The 22,013-nt window shown below is 43.4% G+C and overlaps 1 protein-coding gene across 4 annotated transcripts in view; it reads left to right on the top strand.

The window, feature by feature from the left end:
• Positions 1-11,942: 11,942 nt before the first annotated feature.
• RNF38 (ring finger protein 38) overlaps positions 11,943-22,013 on the top strand; it is a 125,299-nt gene continuing 115,228 nt past the window's right edge. For 3 of the 4 annotated variants that reach the window (XM_037036173.1, XM_037036172.1, XM_037036171.1), the window contains exon 1: positions 11,943-12,269. In XM_037036173.1, coding sequence (XP_036892068.1) covers positions 12,023-12,269 — 247 coding nt within the window. In that variant the 5' untranslated portion in view covers positions 11,943-12,022. The remainder of the gene's footprint in view (positions 12,270-22,013) is intronic. The other variant, XM_037036176.1, reaches the window with a different exon arrangement.

The raw sequence follows: 22,013 nt of genomic DNA, 5'->3' as shown, positions 1-22,013 counted from the left end.
CTTACATTAATTTTTAAAATATGGCATGTGCTAATATGCAAAGCAACAGCTACCATTTGATGATTGGAGTTTCACAATGATCATATATTTTTAATTATGTAAATCACAAGCCCATAATAACATTTTAAATCTAAATCAAGACTTGAAAGCATATCACATCTGAGGTGAGCTGCAAATATAGTCTGTCATTAGGGTAGAGACCTGTCTGCATTAGCATCAGGCATCAGTCTTTGCTGGAATCAGGGCTCAGGCGTAGCAGAGATCCGATTCGTTTTCAGTGACCATTAGGATTCAATCAGGTGCTGGGGTCATAGCAGAACAGGGCTATACTCCAGGAAAGAAGTGCAGGAAGTCCAAGAAAATCTACTGAGGGGCTGTCACACCAGAGGGCTGAGCAGATGGGTCAACAGAGAACCAAGTGGGGGTGGGCTCAAAACAGAGCTGGTGACCATAGCAAGCTGGACTGACAATAGCAAGTGTGGGTGAGGATATGGAACACCTACAACTTATATTGCTGGTAGGAGCATAGGTCGTGCAACTGCATTGGCAACTGTTTGGCAGTGTACACAAGGCTGACTGCACGTACAACCCCCAGTTCAGCACTCTCACCCTTGGAATGAGCACACAACTGCTACACCTTACATGGGAAAATCTCATGAAACAGTGTTAAGCAAAAGAAGCCAGACATCATAGAGTAGATACTTTATGATTCCATTTATGAAAAGCTCAAAAACAGGAAAAATTAATCTATGATATTAAGAGTCAGAGTAGGGGTTACATTTACGGGGTGGTATAGACTGGAGGGGGCATGAAGGAGCCTTCTGGAAAGATGGTATGGTCTAGATTTTGAAATGGATGGTGGTTATACTGGTGAACATATATGTAAATTGGTTGAGATGAACATTTTACTACATGTAAGTTCTATCTCAATGAGAAAAATGAAAGTAGATGACCAATATAGAACTGTGGGTGGTTGAAAATTGGTTGGGGAGTTAATTCCATAATCATGAGTTTTATGCTGGGACAATTGTGATGGAACTGCCAAGGTTTATGGAGCCTTGGAAGGGTGGGCCTCAGGGGTGTCGAGGGTGGAAGGGTGCAGCCCCTGAAGCAACCACATTGGGCAGTGATGTACTGTAAAGAGCCCAGATTTGGAGTTGGAAATCCTAAGTTTGGATTTCAGCGCTCTGCTTGGTATCTAATCCAGTGGGAAGCAATGGTGTGTTGTGATCAGCCATGAGGTGAGTTACAAATTATTCACTGGTAATTATAAATCACTGAAGCTTTTAATAATTTTCTCTTAATTCATTTGAATTCATAATATATGCATTTGGTTGAAAACAAATTAAACCATATAAAAGAGTGTACAGTGAATAGCTCCCTTTCCTGCCATCCCTGACTCCACACACCAGGCCCCCAGTGTCCCTCTGGAGAGGCAACCAGTGTCATCAGCTTCTTTAAATACCCTTCCAGAGACAGTTGATGCATATTCATGAGTGATTTCCTTGAAGAAAATTAGAGCAGATTCAAGGTATGCCTGTCATAATGTTGCTTGCATAATGAATGCTTTATTTTATTTCCAAAATGGAATGAAGTGTTCATTATAAAAAACAACACATGCGCATTTAAAAATCGCATACGTAAAAGTGAAAGCTCCATCCACCCACCCGGCACCTTGACCGGCTCCGTCCCAGAGTTAACCACTGTTACAAGTCTCCTGTGTGGCTTTTCTGACAGTTCACACTTGTGGAAGTGTGTTGTGCATAGACTCTTACCATAAATAGCAAATGTGCACTCTGATTTTTCATCAATAATATATCAGCGATGTCTTTCCACACCAGTTACGTATAGCTTTACTTACCCTTCTTAACGGCTGCATAGCATCAAATACTTTCCAGTGGGAGAGAAAGGGATGAGGACGTGGCAGGAATTACACATGGGAGTGTGTCCACCTGAAAGCAACATTGCTATTATGTGCCCCAAAAGAAAAAAATAGTTTTGACCCATCTGATTTAACCCATCTGGGTCTCAGTTTCTCATCTATAAAGTGAAGATAATAATGAAAGCCCTGATTAATAAGATTATTGTGAGGATTACACAGAAAGACGGAGACTGGATGACAGAGTACTTTGTTTTTATTGATGTTTTAGAGAGAGAGAGAGAGAGAAACATCAATTTTGTTGTTCCACTTATTTATGCACTCATTGGTTCTTGTATGTGCCCTGCAGAGGACTGAACCTTGGAGTGCTGGGACAACTCTTTAACCAACTGAGCTATCCAACCAAGGCAAATTTAAAAATATATTTTTAAATATATTGATTTTAGAGAGAGGGGAAATGAGGGGAGAAAGAGATTTGTTGTTCCACTTATTTATGTATTCATCGATTGATTCTTGTATGTGTTCTGACTGAGAATGGACCCATGACCTTGGCATGTCTGGAGGATGCTCCAATGAACTGAGCTACCCGGACAGGGGCAGGTACTTTGAAACCGAAAAGTGCTGTGCAAATGTGACAGACTGTTATTCCTGGAGGGGAAAAGAATGGGGCACTATTTCCAGGATCTGAAGTCTAACAACCAGCACTAATAATACTTGCTTTTCCTGCCCTTCATAGTCAAATGAACTGTTCATCTCTGCATAATAATGATGATACATTTGTTGAGGTCTTACTTTGGCAGACATTCTTCTAAGATAAACATGGGATATTTTTAAGTTATTTACTCTAAGTTTATTTTAATATATTTCAAGGTTATAAGAGATCTTCATTTAATGCCTCTAACAACTCTGTGAGATAGGTACTCTGATTGTTCTCATTTGACTGATAAGGCAACCGAGACCGACAGGGCTGGCAAGTGGAGGTAATACTTCTGAAAGGCACCAGACCCTGTGCTATTCATTTTGGAGGTCTATGCCATGCTCCAGCTCTGTGGTTGTCCTGTGGCTTAAACAGACAGCTGGAGGAGGAAGTGGCTCATTTCAGTAGCACTAAAAAATAAAAAGCAACCAATGACAAAAATCCTGAGTCTCACAGGTAATCACAGGTAGTTACATTGCTACCTGCTCCAAAACCCGTCATGACTCCATTCTGCTAAATAAAAGCCAAACTCCCCAGACTGATATTTCAGGCTTTCTGTAGTCCTGGCAAATAATCTTTCCAGACCTTCATACTCCAGGAACCCCTAAAACCACCTTCCCCATCATTTTCATACTTATCTGCGAGGCTGTTCTGATTTGAATCGTGTTCCCTTAAAAAAGGATATGCTGAAGTCCTAACCCTTACTACCTCAGAAGTGAACTTGTTTGGAAATAGGGTCATTGAAGATATAATTAGTTATGATGAAGTCATACTGGAGTAGGGTGGACCCCTATTCCAATACGACTGGTGTCTCTTCTCTATAAGAAGAGAAGAGGGCCACGTGAAGAGACCACAGGGGAGAATGCCATATGACCACTAAGGCAGAGATTGGAATTAGGTAGCTGCAGGGAAGCCAAAGAGCGCCAGGGAACCATTAAAAGCTAGGAAGAGGCAAGGAAGGATTCTCCTACAGGTTTCAGAGAGAGTGTGGCCCTGCCAACACCTTGATTTGGGACTTCCATGCCCCAGAACGGTGAGGCAATAAATTTCTGTTATTTTAAGTCACTCAGTTTGTAATACTCTGTTACTACAACCCCAGGAAACTAACGAAGCCTCAGCCATTTAACCAGGCACTGCATATCTGAGCCCAAGATGCATCAGGCCTTTTTTCTCTTGTCCCGTCTCTGTTCTCTCAGCGGGCCCTAGCATCCTTGGCAGTTTCCTTTTACAACAATCAGAAAATCCCACCCATGATATCCTCAGTCTCTTCTGGCAAGCAGCACACCAGTGGTTTGTTTACTTCCCGACATACCCTGCGCTGCATGGGTCAGGTCCCCTGCCCCCTGCCTCTTCCTGGCTCAGGGCCAGCCCAGCCCCTCTGGGGAGACAGTAGATTGAAGCCCCCTTCTGGGTTGCCAAGGCGACAGTGCTGTCTGAGTGCCCTGGAGCCAGGCAGCTGTGGCTGCAGGGAAGGGAGGAACCAAGAGAAGGGGGGAGGCTGCAAGAAAGACTAGGAGAAAGACCCGAGGAGAGTCCTTAAAAGTGGCTCTAGTACAAACCCAGAAGGTGAAATTAAAACGACAGTCTCTCACGTGACCAGCATTAGAAAGCAACACGGGAGGCTTGAGATCGAGAGGAAAGACTTTACTCGGGGGATTCTATACGGAGTTCAGTGCTGTGTGTGTCTTTGAGCCCAAACCCCGTTCAAACCTATGCTTTGAGGCCTTTTGACAGCACAGAGATCAAAAGGGAACAAAATTCAGGCAAATGGGAACTGGCATTTTGCACACTAAACGCAAGTTTCCTGTAAATTGCCTTAAGGTGCACAGTAAATGAAGAGAAAGATGCTTGTGACTTTTAGTTCAAAATAAGCAATGCCTCCCTCCTGTGTGCAGGGAAACATGAGGGGTGCTGTGCGTGTTGGGGGCGGTGGGAATACAGGATAGAACAAGATGTTATACCAGTCCTCAAGCAGTAGAGTCCTCGGTTCAATCATTACTGCAGGAATAGACTTCTATGACAGTATGCTGGAATGCCAACGGCAATTCTCAGTCCATACGGTTGGCTGGGCTTCAGGGGGGTGCATGGGGCTCAGTTCTCAGCTTTGTATGGAGGTGGGCTCATACCTGTTCTTAGGCAATGAAGAGTAGTGGGTCTTTTGCCAGGATTGCCGAGAGGGATACATTTTTTCTCTTCAGCGCCAGGAGCTGCCACCACCATCCAGCCACCACACGGATTTTCTTACGAAGCCAATGTGGTGGCAAGCACAGCTGAAAGAATAAGGTAGCTTGGGAGCAGACAATGTCATTTGAGCCTCTGAAGCAACCCATGCTGGATCTACCCTAGACTTTGGGTTATAGAAACCAATAAATTCTGTTTCTTTTTTTTCTGTTTCTTTAAGTGTCTTATGTTACTCCTAATTCCAAACATTCCATAAATGATACACTCTTTTAATTCCATTCCCTTTGTAAAGTATACTGATTTATACTTTTGTATACAGAACACTCACAGCCAATAGGTGGCTTTCTGGTACTTTGTCCCCAAACCTGATTATATTAGTTGTATGTATTACTATAAGTATGTTATTTGATTAAATATTAGGAAAACTGCAGAAACACAAATGCCAAAAAAAAAGACACAGTTCCTGATGAAAACTAAGTTAAATGCTTTAGAAAGACTTGATAAAAAGTGAGTATTTAAAACTTGCTTTTGGGTTAGATAGGGATGGGCACATAGTTAAAAATGAAGCAATGAAAACATGGATGGGTTTTACACTGAGCTTTGGAAGGGTCTTTAATTTATTTTTCCCCTCTAAAGAAACCAGTGCTAGAAATAGTGGATGATTCATACTGGGTAAAAAAGAAATCGTGAATTGTCTCATAAGAAGCCTTACAGCTTCCACCTAGGACATCTGGAGCATTTGCTCTGTGGGAACCCAGGCACTATATTTATCTGTCCTAAGACTAGCTACCATGCTGTTAGGAAGCCCAAGCTAACTGGATAGAGAGAGAATGAGAGAGAGAGAAAGAGAGAGAGAGAGAACGTGTGCAATGCCCTGCTAACCCCTACCTATTCCAGTCATCTCAGCTTAGGTACCAGACGGGTGACTGATGAAACCATTTTGGACAGCCAGCTCAGTAGGGCTTTCAGAGGACTGCAGCCCTAACCACCATCTAACTGCATCCTTATAAGAGACTCTGCTTGAGAATCACCCAACTGAGTCAGCACAGTCTACCCACGGAACCATCAGAAATAATAATCAATTGTTGTTTTAAGCCACATAGTATTAGTTTGGTTTGTTACACTGAAACAGATAACCAGTCTCTTCTGGGTGAAAGGAGAGCATTACAAGAAAAGGGAGGTGGCTTCTAATGTCAAATACCATAAAAAGATCATGGAGGATGAAAAAGGGCCATTATATTTCTCAATAGAGAAGCTGCCATTGTCCTTCGAGCATCGCAGTTTCAATAGGATGGTGGGAGCAGAAGGCAAATTAGAAGTATTCACAGGGCAAGTAGGAAATAGATACAATAGCAGGTTGGTCTCTTTTCTTCCTTTTTAAAAATAATTTAACATTCACTGGTGATCTTTGCTTCAATCAGTTATCTCACTGGGGATGGCAAAATGGTGATTTTCTGTTAGTCCATCTACATTTATTAGCTGACATTCTTCTGTAAAGAAGAGTTTCCTCTTATTAATTGTGGGTGAACCTAATTTCTTCCTAAAATGGTAGGTTAAATGCCTCATTCTTTCTCTTTAATAACCAATTTCCTGACAAAAAATTAGTGTCATAACATTTCCATTGGTGGCAAATGAGGTTTTTCTCCTTCCTTCTCTCTCTCTCCCTTTGAGTATCATTATGGATTCATGTATGGACCCATGTATCACTTTCATTCAATGTGTTACCATCAATTACAGACTAAATTAATCTTTAAAGAAGCAATGGAAGATAGGGTTAAAGATGTGATCAGAAGATTCCTGGAAGAATACTCTAGTGAAACAAACACACACATTTATCCTTATAGGTCATCAAAAAATGAAAAGCAAAACTATGTAAAAGAGAAAAAAACTATAAAGCATCCATATTCTGTTACTGGATACATAACCCAAAGAAAGCTCATACAGGTCCCATAACAGTAGTGTATGGCGATAGTCCCAGCAGTGTCATTTGGGTTGTATGGAGTTGGAGGTAATTTGGATAGCCATAATTGAAGGAGTCAAAATGAGGCGGGTGAAGTGCTATGCCACAGTTAGAGGCAATGAACTTAAAAACACGTTGCTGCAAGAAAGAAAAAAACAAAGAAAAAGTAGATCTTACAATACTACTTACATAAGAAAAAATGCATGCATCTAAAACAAACAAAAGTATATACACTACAAACAAAAGTATATACACTAAACACACTGGGATGATTTCTTATGGTTGAAAAGGGGAATGAGGTGGGAGAATATGAATGAAAGAAAATAATAAATGTATAAATAAAACCAGTGCCAGAGGCTTCTGAAGTGAGGAAGAGGATCAAGTCAATCCCATATATTTACATAAAAATAAATAAATTATCGAATTAATAAACTGCTACAATCTTTTCAGAAATTAACACCTTTAAAAAACAGCCCTGATCTGTGTGGCTCAGTTGGTTGGGTATAGTCCTGCAAAGCAAAAGGTCTCTGGTTCTATCCCTGGTCAGGGCACATGCCTAGGTTTCAGGTTTGGCCCTCAGTTGATGTGTCTCTCTCACATTGGTGTTTTTCTCTCTCTCTTTCTCCCTACTTAACCCTCTCTCTAAAAATAAATTTTAAAAAATCTTTTAAAAAATCTTTAAAAACATTGACCTAGTAATCCAATTTTTAGAAAGTGAACGCAAGAAAATAGAATCTCTTTTTTAATAGCATTATAGCAGTGAGGAAACCAGTCAGTACGTGTTCTTTTTGCCCTTGCTCACACCCTGCAGTATACATGGACAGTTGTTTCAGGGAGACCTCAGAGGCGTTTCACACGTGTTTGTGATGTTCTTGTGTACCAGTGTAGTCACGTGGTATTGGTGGTTAAACCCGTCTTCTGCTCCAACCCCTTCCGTTTGCCACTGCCGTTCCCATTGCCTTTGCCGGGCGTGGCTGTGCATGGTTGTGGTGGTCACTGAGCTCCACCTCGTCTGGGCTCCTTTCGTTGCTAAGGCTGCAGGGTGTTATTCTGAGGTGTAACAGAGACGACCTTGCTCTTCTTTTGGTCTTACATCTTACTGAAGCCTATCATCGTTTTACAATTTTTAGAAAATAACTGTTTCATTATTTTCTTATAATCTCCCTTCTCTACCCACCCACCCCTCCAAATTTGCAAACCAAGCTGGAAGACAAACACAAGTAATAGATATGCTGGACTTAAAGGTGAAATGGGAAATCAAAATCATTGTGTGATACCTCTCAACAGCCATTAGGTTGGCTAATATAAAAAAGAAGCTGATGAGTCTGTGGAGAAACTGAAACTCTTGTACACTGCTGGTGGGAATGGAAAATGGTACAGCCACTATGGTAAACTGCTGGTTCCTCTAAAAATTAAGCACAGAATTACTATATGATGCAGCAAGTCCACTTGGTGGAATTCAGAAAAATTAAAAGCAGGGACTCAAAAAGACACTGGTACATCAATGTTCATAGCAATACTATTTGCAATAACCAAAAGGTGGAAGCAAGTAAAAGTCCATTGATGGATGGATGGGTAAACAAAATGTGGCATATAAACACAATGGAATGTTATTCAGCTTTAAAAAAGAATGGAATTCCCCCTTGGCTGGTGTGGTTCAGGGGACTGAGTGCCAGCCTGGGAACAGAAAGGTCACTGGTTCTATTCCCAGTCAGGGCACATGCCTGGGTTGCAGGCCAGGTCCCCAGTTGGAGGCTTGTAAGAGGTAACCAATTGATGTTGGCCTCACATACCAATTGTTACTCTCCCTCTGCTCCTTCCTTCCTTCCTCTCTAGAAAGAAATAAATAAGTCTATACTGAAAGAAGAATGAAATTCTGATACATGCTATGACATGGTTAAACCTTGAAAACATTACCCTAAATGAAATTAGCAAGACACAAAAAAACAGCCCCAAAACAAATATTGTATGATTCCATTTGTATGAGGTATGTATAACAGGCAAATTCCTAGAGATAGAAAGGACAATAGAGGTACCAGGGGCTGAGGGGAGGGGAGAATGAGAGAACTATTTCAAAGTACACAGTTTCTGTCTGGGATGATGAAAAAGTTCTGGAAATAGATGGTGGCAATGGTTGAATAAGATTGTGAATATAGTTGCTATGGATGAAATTGTGCGCACCATCTCCTCCTCCTATTCACCCCTTGAAGTCCTACCTCCGAATATGATAATATTTGGAGATGAAGCCTTTGAAAGATGCTTAGATTTTGAGGTCATGAAGGTGGGGTCCTCAAGACGAGACTAGTGCCCTTATAAGAAGGGACACCATAGAGTTTGCTGTCTTTCTCCCCCTACGATGTGAGTACACAGTGAGAATTTGGCCATCTACAAGCCAGGAAGGGACCTCTCACCAGAAACCAACCATGTTGTCACCTTGATCTTGGACTTGTAGCTTCCAGAACTGTGAGAAAATAAAATTCTGTTGTTTAAGCCACTAGCCTACGGTTTTTGTTATGGCAGCCTGAGCTAAAACAGTTAATGCCACTGAATTACATACTTGCAAACAGTTAAAATGATAAAATTATGTTATGTATGTTTTACCTCAATTAGAATGAAAACAAAATGTGAAATAGGCAGTTCTGCTATCTTGCCTCTCCTTTGCAAATCTCTGGATGCCAGTCTCAGAAGGACATTAGTAATTGTATAGTAGTGACTCTAGTCCAATTCTCTTAGCCCTCTGCCTTATATGGATGAAGAGTGAGGGTCACAGAAACGAACTGATGTAACCAAGATCGTAGTTCTCCATTCCACATCCTGTATACCCTATCTGTAGGAATGGCACCACTATCGCCCAGTTGTCTAAGCCTATAATCTTTGTCATCTTTAATTCTCTCTCATCTTCCTAGATAGCTACATGTCCTGGTGATTCTACCACCTTAATATTTCTCTATTCCCACCACCTTTGCCTCAGTTTGGATCCCTTTCATCCCTTGTGTAATAGCTTTTCAACCAGTTTTATTGCTTTTCTTCTTGTTCCCCATCAATCCATTTTCTACACAGTAGCCAGTGTTTCAAAATCCAATCTGATCATGTCATTCTCTCACTGAATCCTTTAACAGCTTCCTTTAGTTACTTAGGTTAAGTTCAAATGCCTCAACATGACATTTAAGAATCTTCATGATCTTCTGGTCTCACCTCTCCAGTCTGATGATCTCTTCTCTCTACTCATCACCCAGGCTGTGCTCCAGTCCTATTAAACATGTGGTTTCCTAAACACATCATGCCCATCTCTCTTCCTGATCATTGCTGCAGGCTGTAAATTTTCAGAACTAGAGGCCACAGCCTACATGGTCCAGTTTTTCTTTTGCACCCCTTAACTGGCAAGATAAAGTGGCCCAGGCCTGGTCTGGCTCTCTCCCTTACTTCTTCCTGGCCTGCAAGGCAGCTTCAGAGGACTCCTTTGTTACTGAATAAAACTGCTTGCCTGCCCCTTTTTGTCTAGGGCTGGTGGGCAAGGGATCTGACCAAACTGAAGTTGTTAAGATCTGAAACTGGGGGGTTGAGCCTTGGAGTGGAAATAAAACTGATTTTGTTCAAGGCTGCTGAGACCTATCAAAAGAGAAAAAAATGCTACTGCTTATGGGCATTCGACAGTGGGCACTGGAACCAAAGCCCCAACAAGTAATATGATGTTACCTGCCCGCTCTGTGACCGGAAATCAAGGATGGGGTTCAGGAAATACTAGGTTCCTTGGCCAATTCTAATCTTAATGTCTTCCCAGCCCACTTTCCCCCAACCTGTTTTACCTGGTAAACTCTTATCATCTAAGAATATATCTCACTATCTTCCAAGGAGATGACAAACTCTTCTAAGGCCTGGACTCTGTAGGGTCATCACTGAATCCCCCACAGCCTAGCATTGCCGAGGACTGTGTGAATAAAAGGAAGATCACGCATGCATCTGGTGTCAGGGTGGAATTCCAATTGAAATGTCTGTTGCCAGAGATTCATCATCCACTTCTCTCTCATGGGGGCCAGCCTACCGCTGTAGCATTTTGCCTTGTCAACTTGTAGCTCACTCTCTCTCTGCTCAGTCCCTGGCTGGTGGCTGCATATAGGGAAAGGCTGAGGATAATGCTTTATTGAAATAATATAGTCAGCAGTTTAGCTGCACCCTCACCCATGTGGCTGTATTTACAGGCACTCCTAGCACATGGCTGATTTTTTTTCTGTCTCCTCTATGTCTTTGATATGAAAGTCGGAGTAACATGAAAAGGAAATGGGTTCAGTGACCAACAACACATCCAAGAAGAGGGCTGCCAAGAGGGTCATGAATCTGCAGAATTCTTTCACAGGAAAACTGTCATCACAGCTCAAAAGCCTTTCCGCACCTCACAGCCCCTCCTCCTTTTGAGAGTAGGCCCAGCTGGGTTGGATGGTTTCCTGTAAGTATTAACAAGGGCGTTTAAAGTAAGGAAAAGGAAGAGAAAGTCAGAGAAAGGGACGAAGGGCCAGGGCTGAGCCAAGCTGGCCTCTTTGCTCCTAATCCAGGATGATCTCTAGGCTCAGGGAAGGCAGGGCATATCCTTTCGGTCGATTCTGCCTCTGTTACACTTTCTGGATCCTCAGGGGCTGATTATCACTGAGGTGTAGCCTAAGAAGAGAAGAGTTTCTCTCCAAAGTGTCTGAAAGGGGAAAACTTTGAAGAAACAGGCAAGAGACGGAGAGGAGACTGGCTACAGTGTGGGAAAGAGGAGGCGGAGGAGGGAAGTCGAGGCGGCACAATCCGTGGACTGGGAGGCCCGCGGGCGGCGCGCCGGGTAGCAACTACACCGAAGAACCCCTGGCAAACTCGCGGCGCGAACCCCGGCGTCGGGGCAGCGGCGCAGCGGCGCAGCGGCGCGGGGCCTGGGCCGCTCGACGCCTGGCCGAGGAGGCCGGCGGTCGCGCCCCGGGGGCGTACTGGTGGTGGTCCAGTCCCAGAAGCAGGGCTCTCTTTGCCCGCGGCCCTCAGCTTCCCCGCCTCCGCGAGCTGCTGCAGCAGAAGATGCCCCACGGCGCAGTCAGCCGGCCCTGGAGCCCCCGGCGAGAGCACGCCATCCATTGGCGGCGGCTGCGCGTCGTCCCCGCCCCCTCCTAGTCCCCGCCCCCTCCGCAGCCGCCACCGCTTCCCGGCTCCGCCTCCTCCTCCCCCCGGGAGCCGCCTCCGTAGTCGCCACCGTCGCTGCTGCCGCCGGCCGGGGCCCAGCCAGCGCCCGCCGCGCCGGAGTCGAGTCGCAGCCGGAGCCGCTGCCCGCGGCCCCGCCATGAGCGGAAGCGCCGCCGCCGCGGTGGCCGCCGCCTCAGCAGCCGCGGCCGCCGCGCACTTCCAGCCTCCGTCGTCGTCTCCCAGGCCCGGCCTCGCGGAGCTGGGGCCCCCGCGCCGCCCTCGTCCCCCACCGCCGCCGCCCCGGCCGGAGCCCGCCGCCGCCGGCCGCCTCAGCCCTCCGGGCCACGGTCTTCTCCGGGCGAGCGCCCAGAGTGGCGGTGCCTGCGGCCGAGCGCCGGGAGCAGGTACGGGGTCCGGGAGCGGGCCAGGAGGGGAGGGGCGTAGGTTGGTCCCCGGGGTGGGGGGCGCAGAAGCGTGCGGTCCAGCCAGACGGCCCCGCGGAGTGGGTGGAGCGTGGTCCGGGTCAGCTTTGTCCGGCTCCGGAGCCCCAGTGAGCCCTGCGTCCCCGCCGCGCCAGCGGCTCACAAAGCGTTTTCCCACCCGCTGGGTAGTAGCCCCCCACTCCCCTGGGGGCCGGGGCCGGACCTCTCTGGGTCTCCGCTAGGCGGAGGAGGAAACTGAGGCTTACAGAGGGAAGTGACTTGCCCAAGGTCACGTAGCAGCTGAGAGTCGTATCCTGGCTGGGACCCAGAGCCACCCTGGGCCGGTGCGGGCCTTGGGAAGGGGGGTGGCTAGGAGGGGGAGAGCCCCCAGCTGCGGAGAACGGAGAGAGCTAGATCCCGGAGGAGGGGGCGCTAGGCCCCGGTCCCAGGCACGCCCACCCAGAGCTTTTTGGCTAGCTTAGGAGAAAGGATCTTTTGCGGGTAGGACGGAGCGGCAGGGGCCGCTTTGGGGGCTTGGTGGTGACCTGGAGAGCGGATTTGGGGAGCAGTGGAGGGACAGATTCCTGTGATTGGTTTGCTTTCGGGGAAGAGGGCTTCTTGAGTGCGTGGGTCAGAGCTTCGGAAACTTCTTAACGCGGGGGCCGTTTGGTTTCTGCGAAGCCACCTAACCACCACCGCACGGGCTAAACCAATCCAGCTGGAATTTATAGGAAGGAGGCCTGCCTTTTTGTGGAGGGAGACTCCTGTAAGGTGTCTTTTCCACGAAATGGCCTGAGTTTCGTTCACGACCCAAGCAGAAGTGCATACATGGCTTTACTGATGGCATTTCTGCCACAGAAGTCCGAGTGAGGTTTTCTCCGGTAGTATGAATTGTCAAACTTGTACAACCTCCAGAGAAAGAAAGCTATCCCAGGCCTGAAGGGACGAGGAAGCTGGGAGGACTGGGGAAAGTCATGGCTTGCCTGGCGTGTAACTCAGGGCCATTTATTACATGGAATTCCCATTTTTCTTTTCTTTTTATTTATTTTAATTGGTGTTCAAGTACAGTTCTCTGACTTTTACTCCCATCCCAGCGCACCCCCCAGTGCGCCCCACCTCCCTCCCATTTCCACCCCCCCCTAGTTTTTGTCCATGTTCCTTCATGCTTGTTCCTGCAAACCCTTCCCCCTTTCCCCTGAAATTCCCTCCCCTCTGGTCACTGTCAGCCTCCCATTTTTCTCTGGGGTGGGTGAATAGGTGGGTTGTTTTCACTGTGGATGCATCTTGGAAAGGGAAGGAGGAGAGGACTTGGAGTTTGGAGAGGGAGAGAGAGCATGCAACGTGTTACAGGCAATGAAGAGTCCCCCCCACTCCCCGCCCCCGTAGAAAACAGCTGTAGAATGGGGGAAAAGGAGACGGTATTTAGTCATTGTGGAGAAAAGGCGCTGAAGGGAGGGAACAAGTGTCTAGTCTAGAGAAAAAGATTGGGATGTTTCAAAGAGGGAGCCAAATGTGATGAGTTTTGAGAGGTATCTTACAGGGTTGAGTAATAATAGATATTGGTCTGCAATGTCTTCATACAGTTTGTACTTTTATATAAATGTTTTAGCTTTCACATTCCGCACCTCCTTTCTCTCCCCTGTTCTAAGGTTGCAAGCCCACAGTAGTGTCTTGGATGTAAAGCCTTTACAAAAGAGGGAAGGGAAGACTGATTAGAAAATGCATTAATTAGGGCCCTTTGTCCAACAAGATTCCTTGTTTGAGTCAGCTGTTTTCTTTCGACTCTCCTGCACCTCAGGTTTCCAGCTGTGGTGGCTGTTGGCAGGGTGCTTTGGGAGGAGCTGCCCGAATTCAGATAAGCTGAGTTAGGTTTTTCTAAAAAACTGTGAGAAGCACATATTTGGCAGATATATATAAAATCATGAAAATTCATTTGTCAAAGACCTGTGATCAGGGAAATGCAAATTAAAACAACAGTGTGATGCCATTTCAGGGCCATCAGATTGGCAAAACTTAAATGCTGTGATAACAAAGTGTTAGTAAGGTTGTGGGGAAATCCACTTTTAATACTATTAGTGGGAATGTAAATGGATAAACCACCTGGAGAGTAACACAGTAAAGTCCAGTTGAAGGAAATCAAACATATCTCTTTACCCAAAATGTCCATTTTGTTTCTGGTGTATACTCTAAGAAGTCCTTGCACCTTTGTCCAAGAAAACAAGTACAAAAGAAGTACAAGAATATTCATTGTAGCTTAAATATCCACCAACAGGAGAACACGTAAATTGTTAGCTGCTCCCACACAACCGAATGTTTTAGGACTGTGAAAAAGAAACTGTAGCCACATGCATTAAAATGGTTGAATGTCACAAACATAACATCAGTTGGGGGAGCAAGTAACAGGAAATTGTTACAGAATGCTTCCACTTGTATAAAATCTGAAAATATACAAAATAACATTGTTTGGGGCTGTGTACATGAGTTGTAAAAGTATAAAACATGCATGGTAATAGCTAACACCAGATTCAGAGTAGTGATTATCTCTGGGAAGAGAAGATGATGAATGGGATTGGACAGGGATACACAGAGGGCTTTATTTCTGTAATATCCTATTACTAAAAAAATCGAAATCAGATAATTGCAAATTAATATTTACTTATCTTGGGTGTTGGGAGCAGAGGTATTCATTATATTATCTTAAATATTTTCAGATGTTTGAAATATTGTTCACATGCAAAAAATGTTCTTGCGTGTAGAGCACAAGGTTTTTGTCCCATAATAATGAAACTAACTGCAGGCTCCAGCCCTGCACAGCCTGTTAGGCATGCAGGCAGGTGATTCTTTTGTCACCCACTTCTGGCCTGTAAAGCCAAGTTTTGGGATGGATGTCTTTTATTTTGGAACTGCTGATTAATAGGTGCAGAGGATTTCCCAGTGTTTGTAAACTTTCTAGTGTACCTAGGTCAGCCATCTGAGCTTTGTCAAAATATAAGTGCTCCAGGACATTTTGACTTACTAAATGTGGAGAGGGGATACCCAAGAATCTGATTCTGAAAGCTTCCAATAGATTCTGATGCCAGAGTTTGAGATCCACTGCCTTAGGCTCCTTTTGATTCTAGGTTGTACTTCATCTAAGCTTTGACCCAGCCTAGCCCCCAGGGTGACCTCTATTGATCCTCCCGCATGACTGGGACTAAGGTGGACTCATGTGATACTTCATTCTTTTGTTGGGCATAAAATAATGATATGTATGGAAGCCATTGAATGGTAAACCCTTCATAATCCAGGTTGTCTGTTTCTCCTGTTTTCATGCAGGTAGCTAAGGGCCCTGCCACTCACAGAGCTCTTGACTTTTTAGCAGGTTTCACAAACTTTCACCATATGTATCACACCATGTGGTTTTATTGTTAGGATAGGAGGAGCAGAAAAAGGGTCTAGTAGAGAAGGAAAACTGTCAGGTTTGGCAAAAGTAAACCCCCAAAGGTAAGTGTATGTCTCCATTCCTTTTTCTACAGATGACAGTGGTGGCTTGAGTGTTTCAGTTTATGACATGCAGCCCGAAGTTCAGCTGTTTGAACCTGTAGTCAAAGATTAGGGGCTTTAGGAAACAACTGATTGTCTCTCAAGCTGGAAGAGTTTCCTTTCTTCCAAATTTGCTAGTTTTTCCTCTCTGCTAGATCCTTTTTGCTTTTATCCTGATAGGTGTTTAAGAATTAATTTCTTTAACAAATGTGAGGATTTCTGCTAATAAAATTTGGAAAATGCCTATTTGTCTTTAATAAGGTTCTTCTTTCTGAAAACCTCCTTTGGAGGTGCGGCATTGCTCCGGGTACACTTTCGCGGGGCTGCTGTTCAGAGTTGTATAGATTTCTCACAGCACAAGGGCACTAGTTTTGGGTGGGAGTAGAAATGCAGTCCGTGTTCCACTTACCAGTATGAGCACCTCGTGTGCAGCTGGGTCCCCTCATAAAAGGGGTACCCTTTTCTAATTTTCGCAAAGCATCTTTATGGCATAGCATGGCCCTGTAGCTTTGGAGCTGTTAGTCCAACTGTAACTGTGCCGTCCACGCTTACCGTGAGCTCGGCAAAGAGGGCTGGTTGGTGCTGGGCCTGGGACTCGAAAGTTCTTCTTGTGAACTTTTCATGGGGAGGGACCCACCACCCCTGGTTTTCTATCACTGTACTCAGTTGAACCCAGGATTTAAGCTTAACATTGTAAAATTTGTTATGGGGCTGGAGAAATATGTAAAATATCTAGAAAATACCATTATTTATGGAAAGACAGAATAAGAGAAATCATTAAAAGACAAAGCATTTGGTAAGTGAAGGAAAGTAGCTCTCTACCACATTAGCTCTTGCATTCTTACAGTGCTCACTTTGAGGGAGAAATACAGTTTTGTTTTGCTTTTTGTATTTCATCCTACACTGGCGTTTCAGAATTTCTTAAGACCTGAGGCTTTTTAGCAATTTAAAAAATATTTACTCATTTGTATTTTCCATTAAGTGGTGTTGTTTATGTTTCCTGCTTTTTTTTTTTTTTTTTTTGAGAGAGAGAGAGAGAGAAGAGGGGAGTGCTGAACCGAAGACAAGACTGGACTTCCTACTGCTTTTGCAAGTAATGGCAGTGTGTTTCTCAGAACAGTTGTCATGGGAGAGTGCTGTTCTCCAGGCTCGGGGAGAGGCACGTTAGAAGTGATTTCTGGTTTTTTTAATTATTATTTTAAAACATGATTGAGAATGATAGATTGGGAGTTTCAATGTACTTTTGCTGCTGTCTTGAGGGAATTTTTAAAAGAAAATGGATGTAAATAAAAACAAAAAAGCTTAACAAAAATAGCCTTATGCCCATACAAGGAGAATAAATAAGTTCTTACCTATAGGCCTTACCTAAAGCAGTTTCAGTTTTTTCCCTCTTCTGCTTAGATGGATATTAGTGCTATTCTAGGGACTACTCAGAATAGTTCACTGGAGTGATGCTGGGCAGGTGGAGGAGGAGATTGATGGGATTATGCTAGGTTTTATCATAGTTCCCTCCAGTCACGATATGGAAGGGTAGCATTGCTTTGTCTGCTTTTGTGGGAAAAGAAAGTGTAGAAATAAGGGATTGTGAGTTTTGATATGTAATCATTTGACCCCCTTGAAAGAAAAAAAAAGGGAAGTAGTAAGAGGAAGCAGTACGTATATGGAAGAGAGAGGGGCAAGCGTTTAAACAGTAGATGTTTTGTAGTGCTTTGTGGATGTTCCTTGAGTTGAAAGTCACCTGCCTATCAGTTCTGCTTCAGTACCTTTGATTTCAGTGTCTGCAGGTGGTGCTGTCTGGTCTTTGGTTGAAACCCGTTTTATTGTCAAAAGCTAGAAAAGGAGCAGTTTTGAAGATTAGAAGTAGTAGGGCAAGATAAGTAAAATTAGTAGTCATTTCATAGTCACTTTTGCAAATAGGAGTTGGAACTGTCATAATTTTATTTTGAGTCTCTCATATCACTCATATCACATATCACTTTGAGTCTCTCTTATTTTTTTTTAATTTAATAGAGCCCTTCCCCATGTGGGTCAGTTGGTTGGAGCATCATTCTGAACACTGAAAGGTTGCAGGTTTAATCCTCAATCAGGGCTCATATCTAGGTTGAAGGCTTGTCCCAGGATCGAGCCTGCAACGTAGGTTTGTGGATCCTGGTCTGGATGTGTGCGGGAGGCAGCTCATCAATGTTTTTCTCACATCTGTTTCTCTCTCCCCCTGCCTTTCTCTCTACAATCAATAAACGTATCCTTGGGTAAGGAGCTAAAAATATTTTAATACATTTGTTTTTCTATGTACATTTTCGTCCCCACCTCGATACATACATATTTGTGCACCTAGTGGGTACTAGCAATGCCAATACTAACCACTGACTCACTGGAGTGATGGCCTTCATTGGCAGAGACTTCATTACCTGAGGTCCTCAGAACAGTACAGAGGCGTAATTTTTAGCTGTTGGTTTTTCTAAATTTTATTTTAATGCTTCCTTCTGCTTCCTGGCCTTCTGGGCTTGGTGGTGTTCTATCCATCTGTTAGGACAGGCCCCATCCCCTACTTCCCCCATTGGAGGGGTACAGAGGCTTTGCAGAACCTTTTGGCCAGGCACCCAGCAAATAAAATCCCTCAAACAATATGGAGCCAGACTTGAGGGCCACTGTAGTGGGCTACTGTAGTGGTTCCAGCTCCCCTGTTAGTGTCTGTGTTGCCACTACCCACCCTTTGCTGTGGAGCCTGGAAGGCGCCCCCCTCACCCCCAATCATACAAAGAGTCTTTGTGCTCTGAGGATGTTCTAAAGGCGAGATCACTGTAATTATAATTCCCTAAGCACGACTAAGTAATGGGGGCAGGCAGGGTAAAGATGGTATCCAAGTACTTGGTAGGGAGAAGTCAGGCGGGGATTAAACATCATCTGGAGACAGTACCACATGGATAATAGAGTGTTGTTAGTAATGGTGATGGGAGCGTGTTTAAGTGAATACCCTTCAGGTCTTTAAATTCTAGTACTTGCAAGCTTTAAAAAGCACAAGACAGCTGGAACTATTTTTTCTTTTCTTTTTTAGTCTAAAATTGTAGTTACTTTAAAAGTACATTACAAGAACTTATGTAGAAATCTGGGCCTACTTTGCTTTTTGACTTTATTGCTAAAATGATTGCCCAAGAAACCCATATATATAACTTGCTTGTTATTAGTAGGAGCATGGGTGCTCCTACTAATCTGTGTTTGTGTGTTTTAAGTTTCTCAAAGTAAGTACTGACATACTTGGTAAGCTGATTTCCCCCTACTACCACTAGAAAAAAATTAATCTGGGGATATAAACTCTTATATCAGTCATCCTGTGTCATGACCTGCTTCCAAACTCTGTTGGTGTCCTTTTAGTGAACACTTTTTTCCTTACTGTGTTGAAATGGACTATTAGTATATTACTCTAACTAGTGTCTCAAACATTTTTTAAAAAGAGATCCACCAAACAATTGACTAGAAAGGCTACCTTTAAACTTTAGGATAGTGGACTCCAGTCCCCCTTACTCAGGATGAAGGGAAAGGGTCCTTTTCGTGGTAGTTCCCACAGGCATCTGTGGAGAGTGAAGCAGCCAGGTAGAGAGTGTCTACTCCATGGAAACCTGCCGCTACTGTGAGCTGACCTTACCTCTAATTACCTGTTAGAACCGGGTCAGGAGTTGGACTCTTATTTTCACTGTGTAGCATGATTTTGAGGAAATTTACCCTTTTTACTGATAAAATTTCTTAAAGTGATGATTTGTTATATGTATACATTATGAAATGATGTTAATACATCCATCACCTCACATAGTTATGTTATTATTACTATTTTTTGGTGAGATACTTAAGATCTAGTCTCACACAGCAAATTTCAAGTAAATAAGTGAGAATTATTAACTGCAGTCGCTATGCTCTGTACAGTGGACCCTTGTCCTGTCCTTTGATCAGCATTTCCTCGTGTCTCTCATTCCCCAGCCCCTGGTGACCACCATCCTCCTCTGTTTCTATCAGTTTTACCTTTTAAATTATTTTTTTAAAGATTCCACATATAAGTGAGATCATATGATATTTGTCTTTCTCTGTTTGGCTTGTTTTCCTTAGCATTATGTCCTCCAAATTCATCCATGTTGTCACAGGTGGCAGAATTTTCTTATTTCTCATGGATGGATAATATTTCATGGCATGTATATACCACATCTTTTTTATTCATTCATTCATCTGGCAGACACTTAGGCTGTTTCCCTGTCTTAGCCACTGTGAATAATCCTGCTGTGAACGTGGATATAGATATCTTGAGAAAGTCTACCTCAAATTTATCTTAACATAAGACTACTGGTGGCTTATTACAAAGATATTGCCCAAGCAATCCTTTGAAAAGACTACCAGTTTGACAGCTTAGGTCTTATGAAACTTAAAAATATATAAGAATCAGCTTAAAAATTGACCTGGCCGGTTTTTACTCTTTTTAATTTATTAGAGCAAGTTGACCTAATCAGGAATAAAGTGTTGTATTTATGGGGGGGAAAAGGCAACAAGGATCCATTTTATTTGCTTTAAATGAAAAGTAGAAGTGATCCCCATGAACCCACCCTCATGATCAACAGTGACTTATATTTTAGCTTAATTATAAACTGTTACTTGACCATTTCATTTACTTCATTTATAATAGATATTTCCTTTGGGGATTAACCTCCAACTTTTTTCACTTCACTGCTCTCTGGTGGCCACTAAATGATAAGACATTTATTGAGTGCCTACTAGGGACCTACCGTGCACAGTGAGGACTTCAGGTGTGATTCACATATGCAACAGTTCAGTGATGGATTCTTACAGTGTGGTAGCAGAACAAATGTAGTTTGGGGTCTGTTAACCCTTCATAAGAGCACAGAGAATGCCACAATTGCATTAATGATAGTGATAGGATTTAATCTTAGTAATTAACATTGCTAAAGCACAGATCTAATCAGATAAAAAAATTAAGTGGCTACCTTCTAAATGAAAGAAACATTTTTTGGTCTGGCATTCAAGGCCTGCCCAGCTGGGTCTTCATTATTCCGATCTCCACTATTCTTCCTTCTGAATATTATTCTCCAAGGAATAGAATTTCCTGTGGTCCAAATGTGTATCACTTTTCACCACTGTTTCTTTGCTTGTTACTTCAGTTCGGAATGCCTTTCCTCCTGCAGTTTTTCCAAACCCTACTTAATTTGTAATAAGTTGAAAGTAGTGGTCACTTATTGTGTGCTTACTGTGTGCAAAGTTTGTTCCAAAGTTTGCTTTACCTGGATTAATTCATTTAATTTTCACAATATTCTAAGGTTGATGCTATTATTATCCTTATTGTGCAGATGAAGAAACTGGAGCACAGAGAGGTTGAATAACTTGCTAGAGATGGTGCAGCTATGAAGAGTGTTATCTGGGATGTGAACCCAAGCTGCCTTTGTTCTAAATCTGTATTTTTAGCCATCATGCTTTACTACATCTCGCTTTAGATAGTCTAAGCAAATTTAGCAGTTAGTTAATCTTAGTAACAAAAGATTGAGTATAAAAAGCAATCTGTGGTTTAGCCACTAAAGAGAATTTTGTCTTTAGTTTCACCTTTTCTCCTCCTGTGAAATATGCTCCTTTTTTTTAAAGTTCTGAATTATTCTGTTAGGATTATTTAATTGATGTTTTAAAAGTCATTCATTACTTTTTCCACAACGGGAGCCAGGGAGTACCTGTATTGAAGTGGGTTCACTTTAGATCAGGCATATTTAAATTCCTTCTTAGGAAATCTCTCATGTTCTGTGATTCTGAATATTAGAGTCTTAACTGAGTGCTTGTTTGGGCACTTAATGAAGATACAGAACTCAAGGAAAAATTTGACACTACTCAGGGGAACTTCTGAATCCCACCTTTTTGTGGATATGCATGCCTTCCCCACTCCCAAATCAGTACAAGAATGGGTATTAGACTTCTTTTTAGCCTTAATTTCCATAGTAAACTGATTTGTTACAAGCTAAAGCATAAACATATCTCTTTACTCAGTAGCAGAGAATATGAGCATTTCGAGCTCCAGTTGGATAGCCTGGTGTTGGGCGGATGCTGTCTGAGACAGTGGGTTATTTGAGGAAAATAATGTAGTGTAGTGGTTCCCAAATGAACTATGTACTTCAAAATTGGTTGGAACCCTTGTTAAAAATGCTCTCTCTTGTCCTGGGTGGT

Source organism: Sturnira hondurensis, unplaced genomic scaffold, assembly GCF_014824575.4.
Source record: "Sturnira hondurensis isolate 20B ecotype Veracruz unplaced genomic scaffold, ASM1482457v3 Scaffold0022566, whole genome shotgun sequence".
Taxonomy (NCBI): Eukaryota; Metazoa; Chordata; class Mammalia; order Chiroptera; family Phyllostomidae; genus Sturnira; species Sturnira hondurensis.
The sequence above is the reverse complement of the archived record's forward strand: the minus strand, read 5'-3'. Positions and strand labels throughout refer to the sequence as shown.